This window comes from Dipteris shenzhenensis, chromosome 31, assembly GCF_047967505.1.
Source record: "Dipteris shenzhenensis isolate YYH24624 ecotype China chromosome 31, Dip_SZ_1.0, whole genome shotgun sequence".
Classification (NCBI taxonomy): Eukaryota; Viridiplantae; Streptophyta; class Polypodiopsida; order Gleicheniales; family Dipteridaceae; genus Dipteris; species Dipteris shenzhenensis.
The window spans coordinates 26,766,657-26,775,064 of record NC_141626.1 but is presented as its reverse complement, the minus strand read 5'-3'; the positions used below and the strand labels follow the sequence as shown (position 1 = coordinate 26,775,064).

The 8,408-nt window shown below is 44.1% G+C and overlaps 1 protein-coding gene across 1 annotated transcript; it reads left to right on the top strand.

Annotated features, from left to right (window-relative positions):
* The first annotated feature begins 362 nt into the window (after positions 1-362).
* Positions 363-2,459, top strand: LOC147881271 (protein DETOXIFICATION 48-like). Its single transcript, XM_087369730.1, has 2 exons — positions 363-542; positions 754-2,459. The coding sequence occupies exons 1-2, from the start codon at positions 363-365 to the stop codon at positions 2,197-2,199; spliced, it is 1,626 nt and encodes a 541-aa protein (XP_087225856.1). The 3' UTR covers positions 2,200-2,459.
* The last annotated feature ends 5,949 nt before the right edge of the window (positions 2,460-8,408 follow it).

Sequence of the window (8,408 nt, the reverse complement as noted above, 5' to 3'; positions counted from 1 at the left end):
TGCCTTTTAGTTCTAATTCTCTCTTCAACTGTATCGCCCCCTCTATATATATCCCTCCATTATAGCGTTGTCTCTTACCTAGGTGGTAGCACGCTCTCCCTCATTCTCTTCCTGAATTACGGCTTTCCCCCGATCCCTTTTCACTGTCCTCTAGATTGGATCAGCTGAAGGGCGGGTAAGAATGCATCTTGCACTCTTGGCACCTTGAGAACTCCGCTTCCGTTGTAGAGGACGGTCATCCTTGATTCTTTTGTTGGCTCTCCTCTTTACTCCGAAAGCCTTGAAGCCCCTACAATCGACGTTGTTAGGATAGCTGCGAGCTGGTCGATTGCATATTGTGACCACCCTCTGTGGCTCAAACCATGTGCCGGCAAACCGACTGTGCCTGCGGTAAATCGTTGCAGGAGCAGGCGCATTCGTGCAAGCAAGCTGCTCACGGCCCTGTGATTCTGGCAATCCTTCCTAGCATAAATAACAGCAGTATTGAGGCTCAAGCCACGTACGATGCAGGCGATCTCAAGCGATTTCCAACTGGTTCAGAGGTGAGTAATGCCTCGCTACCATGTATCGATTCGTCTGATTGTCGGGTGGTTTTTCGATCTGCAGATGAGCTATTGTTTGAGTACTTCGTCTATGGCCAGGAAGCACGCTTACAAATTGTCATTAATTCTGTGACTTAGTGCTATCGAATGCCGTTGAAGGAGTATAGTTAAGCAGAAAACTAATAGAGAATTGGCCTTTTCGTTTGAACAGATTGTCGAGGAGCTAAAGCAAATTGGCGGTATAGCAGGTCCTATGGTTTGCCTCGGTCTGCTGCTATACGGTAGAATGGTGACCTCCATGTATTTCCTGGGCCGATTAGGCGAACTAGAGCTTGCCGGTGGCTCTCTCGCCATCGGATTAGCCAATATCACCTGCTATTCCGTGCTTTCCGGATTGGCTCTTGGAATGGAACCCATCTGTGGGCAAGCATTTGGAGCCAAGAAATGGAATCTTATGGGACTGACACTGCAAAGAACCATACTGGTTCTACTGTGTTTTTGTCTTCCGATTGCATTTCTGTGGCTGAACATGCACCGGATACTCCTCTGGTGTGGTCAAGATCAGGATCTGAGTGCCATGGCTAGCACATATCTTCTCTACTCTTTGCCTGACTTGGTAGCGCAGGCAATTCTGAACCCCCTGAGAATATATCTGCGCACCCAAACGATCACAGCGCCGCTCACCGTGTGTACATTTCTTGCACTGATTCTGCATTTGTGCATCAATTACGTCCTGGTTAGCTGGTTGAATATGGGCATCCGAGGAGTCGCCCTCGCGGCTTCCTGGACAGACTTCAACCTCGTCTTGTTTCTCTTGGCATACCTTGGGTTTTCGGGAATGCACAAAAAAACGTGGGAAGGGTGGTCAGCCGAGTGTTTGAGAGATTGGAAGCCTTTGCTGTACCTTGCTGTGCCGAGCTGTCTGTCCGTTTGCCTGGAGTGGTGGTGGTACGAGCTAATGATAGTCTTCTCTAGTTTCCTCCTCGATGCGAAGGCCACCGTTGCGGCTATGGGAATTCTCATTCAGACGACCTCCCTTGTCTACATCTTCCCCTCGGCTCTAAGCCTAGCAGTATCAACTAGAGTCGGAAACGAGCTGGGAGCGAATCGACCTGTGAAGGCCCGTTTCGCCATGCAAGTTGCTCTTCTTTGCTCCTCAATTTTGGCTGTTCTAGCCATGGCATTTACCACTACTATGCGGCATGTTTGGGGTTCCATTTTTACAAGTGACGAACACATCCTTTCTCTCGTCGCAGTTGCTATGCCCATTGTTGGTTTGTGCGAGCTTGGCAATTGTCCGCAGACAGCTGGATGCGGTGTTCTCAGAGGAAGTGCGAGGCCTACGACCGGTGCCAATATAAATCTGGGCTCGTTTTATATCGTGGGATTGCCGGTTGCATTAGTGCTTGGGCTTAGAGTCGGATTCGTGGGTCTCTGGTGTGGTCTCTTGGCAGCCCAAGCAACGTGTGCAACACTAATGTTCTTCGTCTTGCGCAAGACAGATTGGAATCTTCAGGCTACACGCGCCAAGCAACTCACAAATTCCTTGCAAGCGGAGATGAGCAGCCAGTCTGGTTTTCAAACTGACTACAGAGTTGAGACGGAAGAATCAGAAGCTCTAATTTCCATCAAAGTCGCACCAACCAACGTCTCATGACGATAATATATATCAGGCACTCATTGGAAAAAGCTTAGGGAACAACTAGCGTGCCAGGACGATTTTTGCACAGTGGGACAAGATGAAGATGAATTAATGGGTAGCTGTACGTCCCGGCTGATAATCTGAGACGTCCATTTTCTTCTCCGGCTTAATGCCTGGAAGTCGACGGCTAGTAAAGCATCGTTTGGCTAGTCGAAAATCAAGCCTATACAGCAAGGTATCCTTGTGGTCTGCAGTGTTTTGAGGACTATCGAAAGTGCCCCTGAGATTCTGTACAGAAGAATGTAATGCTCAGAAAGCTACTCTAGAAGATGAGAGATGTGTACTACTGGAATTGTATCCAGATCACACACACGAGTTTGAGTTAATCTTCAGTCCACAATGTATGTTTGGTGAGAGTTGATAAACAAAATGATGCGTTGTTCTTGAAAATGATTTGATGTCATAATAAGTTGGCTCAACTTCTGTGAGAATTGTGGAAAGTCGTTCTGTGAGAATTGTGGAATTGCAAGAAAATATATACTTTTGCTATGCTCAAGGAACCGGTTAATCCATATAAAGTCCATATACTTGGCGTAGATGTAGGGCGTTCGAACTTAGAACTTGGAAAATAATTCGAAACACGTCCATGAAAATGTATTCTTATGCAACATCCCACCCTCGTGTGTAGGAAATGTGAATGCGGGAGAGTTGTATAAATGCGAATCTTGAGTTTCCAATGAGATGAGATGGGTTATCGGGGTAATGGATCTAATTAAAAGCAAGGAAAGGTAAGGGATTGAGGTGGAAAGGGCACTAATAAATCGAGTTAAAAAGTCATGCACATATATGATGAGGAGACCTAAAGGTAGGATGAAGAGCAATGGACTAGCAATGGACTCATGGGCAAGTGGAAGAGGAGGTCGAGGGGGAGGTGGGGAGGGGGAAGAGGAGGGGGAGGGGGAGGGGGAGGTGGACTCGGACTCGGACCAAGAGGAGGAACTATGGGTGACTCCTTAGGGAATAAGAGTCGAGGGACTTTTGTAAAGGCACTTTTGCTTATAACACATTCCCGCAAATACAATTTGTACAATCGAAATTTGCAGAATGCGAAAAAATAGGCTACTCCTAGCAAGTTCTCCGTGCTCACTTTCGTTGCAAAAGCTAGAAAATGATCATGTTAAGTTGATAAATAGCCACTCCAAACACCTCTGGCCATTGACACCCTTGCCATTGCATAAACTCTTATTGCAAGGTGAAACAATGCTCTTTGTAGGCCATTGAAGACACGGTGCAGACCTACTAATCATCACATTGAATGACGTTGCTAGATGATATTTACCCAACACATGGGAATATGCTCTATGGGGGTGTATCATCATTGTTCACATTCATACATCTAACATACCATCTTAGTACTTTAGTAGACACTGGCCTTGCTTCTCCTTCTTGGCACCAGCCATTGCTTCTCAGTCTCATCACAATGTTTGCGGTCAGCTAGAAGGAAATCTCCACCATCACATTTCTACATTTATTTTGCAAAAGATCACATCCGTAGGGCTGCATGCCACTATCAGCCTGCAAGACGATGCCATCGATGCCATGTCAAAATATCTTTGTAGGAAGAAAGTTGACATGTATGTCATAATCTAACAAGTCAAAAGCAACCCTTCTGACACCTCCTTGAAAGATCTCGCGACACTCATAAAAGGGTCACATGTGATATATATATATATATATAAAAGGCTTAAAGATGCCACACATCCCTTTTTTTAAAGGGGAGTAATTCTTTCCTTTGGCATATATTTCAACCTCCAGTGTTGCCAACAACCAGAGGACTTGCTTGGTGGTTGAACATGTGTGTGTGTGTGTGTGTATTGTGTGTGTGTGTGTGTGTTAGATTCCCTTGCATAATTTTTCCAAGCACTTCTAGGTATTTGGCAAGTTTCTCTCTTAGTGATTATAACCCTTTATTTTTATGCATTAGATTTACTCCATAGTGGATCATCCTCCTCTCAAGTCCCCATAGATAATTATGCATTTGGCATGATATGTCCTCTCACGTCCCCATAGATAATTATGCATTTGAAGGCATTATTTGCTTACATCCCTATATGACGCTTATAGTATAGGTGACATTTCAATGCATCGTGAGTGTTTTCTCACTCTTTTTAGGTGCCGCACTTGGTGCTATGAGTGTAACTTGAATTAATCAATTCAACCGGGAAAAAAAGTGTGTTGGAGGGCTAAGTGTGAAGTGCGCCAGGTGGTCGTGGGTTTACCTGAGGGTTAAAAAAAACATACTTCCTACTTTGGCACTTCTTCGCATTTCTATCCCTCCTTCCCCTCATCCATTCCAATGTAATAATACTCTCTCTGTTTTCGCTCCTTCAAATTGTGGTTTTCCCCACGTAGCCTGCAAGCACCTTTCTTCCCAAAGCATTATTTTAGCCTTCTCGAGAAGGAAATTCAGTCGATGCAGCGCACCTCGTGCGGATTCCGAACTCCACAATTCACTTGTAGTGTGTGTGTATATATATATGTGTGTGTGTGTGCGTGCGTTTGTGTGCGTGTATCTGTGTGCTCTGCGTTGCCCCAATGTTAAATCGGGGTGTGAACCTGCGCACGTAGTTGCCATTGCATCAGTACTCGCTTCCACGATATTTTATCGCATCCCTTCGTTTTTCCATTTCGCATCTCTCCTCGTTGTACGCGAGGCGAAGATCGCAGTCGGATCGTCGCGCAGAGAATTTGGCTTTGCATGCGCACGCTGTTGCGCTCCGTCCCAACCAAATTTGGATTACGTTGCTGCATCATCTCGATCTTTGCGGGCGCTTCAAATGTTGACGTGACAAGCTCTTTCGGGACTAACAAGAAGAACGGAACAGGTCAATAAGAAGTTTAGGCTAATTGCTCAATTAGACCTAGCTTAACCCACTTAACCTTACCGTGGTTAAGTCCATTACACTCTTAGATCCCACGTTCACTTGAGATGGGGTAGGTATATGCTTACCTTGTTCCTTGTTTTGACCGAGGGGCCAGTCTTGTGTACGCTTATCTTTTTCATGGTGTAAGGCTATGGATTCTTTAATCTTTTTCATAGTGTAAGGGGTTGCACCTATGGATTCTTTAATATTTTACAAAAGTAAGGGCATCTCATGAATGGCAATAGAGAGAGGATACAGAAAAGAGGGAGGAAATTTAACTTGGTGGAAAACCTAAATGCCCAATCATAAGAGCTTAACACCTAAGCATGTTTTCCCTTTTCATGCCTCTTTATTGGGTCTTTCCATGGAGAAAAAACAAGAAGGGAAGGGGAGAGGGGGGGGGAGGGCGGGGGCATTTTCAAGTCACTTACCTCTTTACTAGCTCATTTACCCTAATGGATGCATCTAAAGCATCATGGGGGCACCATCCCATAATCCACGAGGCCACATTAGAGCACATTCTCAGGTTGCCTTTTGGCAAGCTCGAATGATTCAGGGTGCAAAATATGGAACACAAAGTCTACAAAATCTGTTGTAGGCAAAGTACTATTTTTGCAAGAAAACAAGAGAAGCCTCTCCCTCCCATTCATTGAGACGAAGCTACAAAAGTGGAGCCCCTATGCTCATGCTTATTTTCTTCATTTTCCTGATATCAACTCAACCTCCTATCTTCAAGTCTAAAACTATAGAGATAGCCAAATAAGGTTGAATGTATAAATAGGGACCATCCATTGAGGACCGAGGTGCTTGGGAATGTGCTTATCCTCCATGATCTTAACTTCTCTTAGACACATAACTCATGATCACTAGAACCTCTTGTTAAACTTAAAAATTGCTATCACTTGATGAGGTTTCCTTCAATTGCTAGCGCATTCTTGCTCCATAAAAAAAGGAAAGTATTCTCTCATATTTTCACATGGTCATGTCCACTACCATGAAATGATTATGGTTAGAATAGTGTTTGTGGCTTTAAATTTTGCACCCTTAGTTGTGTACCCCTTCTATGAGCTCGCATAAAAAAGCCATCGGATGAGCAACACACATTTTGAACTGAACTTAGTGTTGATGTTGGCATGTTTTCATCATGATTAATAAGGAGCTTGATCTTGACTAAGAGCTTGGCATTGTCTATGCAAGTGCTCATGGCCAGAGATTTACCTAAGAAATTATACCACTAGGATACATGTAAGTTTGCTCTTTCAAGATACAAAATAATGTCCTTGATAAACTTCAACATCCCCAAATCTCATCTTCACAATGCCACCAAGTCTCTCACCAACCAAATGCCTAACTACTGATCCTATGTATTCTTTGAGGCTAATGCATGGTCCACTATGAAATATTCAACCTTCTACCCACAATTTTGAAATCTTACTTATCACACCACCACCACCTCCCTCCCTCCCTCCCCAGCTCCCCCTCCCTCCCTCTTTCTCTCTCTCTCTCTCTCTCACACATACACACACACACACACACACATACATGAACACACACACGCACACACACACACACACACACACACACACATCTATAATATTCAACATCACCAAATCTCACCTTCACAAAGCCACAAAGCCCCTCCACTATAGTAAACCAACAAAAAATCTCCCGATCTACTCCTATGTATTCATCAAGCCTAATGCATGGTCCACATTAGGAAAGAAAGGAACTCATTTTGGGGCCCTCTAAGAAACTCACTATTTACCTATTTTTGTTACACCCAAAATATGGAAAATGTCTTAAGATACGGATACTTACTTCGAAAAAGCTAGTCTAGTACCCAGGCTTCACATTGAATGCGAATATAAGATCCTCTACTTTCTGTGCAGAATTTGATGATTCTGATATCGTCGACGCATTTAGAGCGAGCCAAAACACCCGAATTGACCCCGAAGCTGACTCTGTAAACCAATGCTTCGTGGCCCAAAAAAGGGCAAAAACACCCAAAATGGAAGATTTGCAGTAAAAGGCCAAAACTGGCCAAATCACATTTCACTACAAATCATCTGTTTTTGACATTTTGATCCTTTTTCGAGCCTCCAGGTGTCGGTTTACGGAGTCTTCGGGGTCAATTTGGAGATTTTGGCCTGCATCGATGATGTCAAAATCATCAAATTCTGCACAGAAAAACATCTTTGTGTAAAGAGAGTGGGAGAGAGGTAAGGAGTCTCACTTGCAGCTTTCTCACATATACAATGGAGGAATACACACAAAGGTGGAGGCTAAAAACAGTTTTTCTCTTCTTAGTTTTGAAAGCCAAAAGAACTCTCTAAGTAAAAAAGGAATAGGTGAACCCTATATGTGGGTCTCCAACCAAACTTAGCTAACCTAGGTGGCATACTAACTGAGCCATTAACTAGAGTACATAAAGATAGCTGTCATCAAGCTATTATTCATGGGCGGTGTACCAACCGCATCTGTAGCTAACAAGTCGGTGACATAAATGCACAACGATCACCCTGGCATATCACGAGTGGAGCTCGATATCTCAATACTCCCCCTCAAGCTCAATCCCAATTCCTGCACACCAAGCAGGTCTATGAACTTGCACAGCTTCTCTGCACCCAATGCCTTCGTGAATATGTCAGCTACCTGATCCTCTGTCTTGACATAAACTAGATCAATAAAACCTACTAGAACCTTCTCCTACACAGTGATAATGCACCTCAATGTGCTTTGTTCTAGCATGATCTAGACTGGGTTATTTACCAAGTGTATACTACTCATGTTGTCACAATAAATGCCAATGGCCCATCTGTAGACTGATGCATATCATAAAGTAGCTTATGCAACCAAGCTGCCCCACACGCAGCCATTGCTGCACCCCTATACTTAGCCTCTGTGCTCGACAAGGCAACTGTAGGCTGTTTCTTGCTGCTCCAAGTGACTGCAGCACTCCCAAAAAAGAACACATATCCACTGGTAGATCGTCTACCAGAAATACTACCAGTCCAATCAGCATCAGTGTATCCATGCAGCTGTATCTGAACCCTAGTCTCATAAAATAGTCCATACTGCAATGTGGACTTCACATACCTCAGTATGCATCTAGCCACATCCAAATGCGATTTCCTTAGAGCCTGCATAAACTAACTTACCAACCCAATAGCATAGCTCAAATCTAGCCTGGTAATAGTTATATAAATCAAACTTCCTACTATGCGTCTGTACATAGTAGGGTCTTCCAGAAGCTCACCTGCATCTGCACTCAACTTCATATTCTGCTCCAAAGGAACTGAA

Coding starts and splice junctions, on each gene's coding strand:
- LOC147881271 (XM_087369730.1), top strand. CDS start 363: ATGTGCCGGCAAACCGACTGTGCCTGCGGTAAATCGTTGCAGGAGCAG. Junction 543..753: donor GATTTCCAACTGGTTCAGAG/GTGAGTAATGCC, acceptor TCGTTTGAACAG/ATTGTCGAGGAGCTAAAGCA.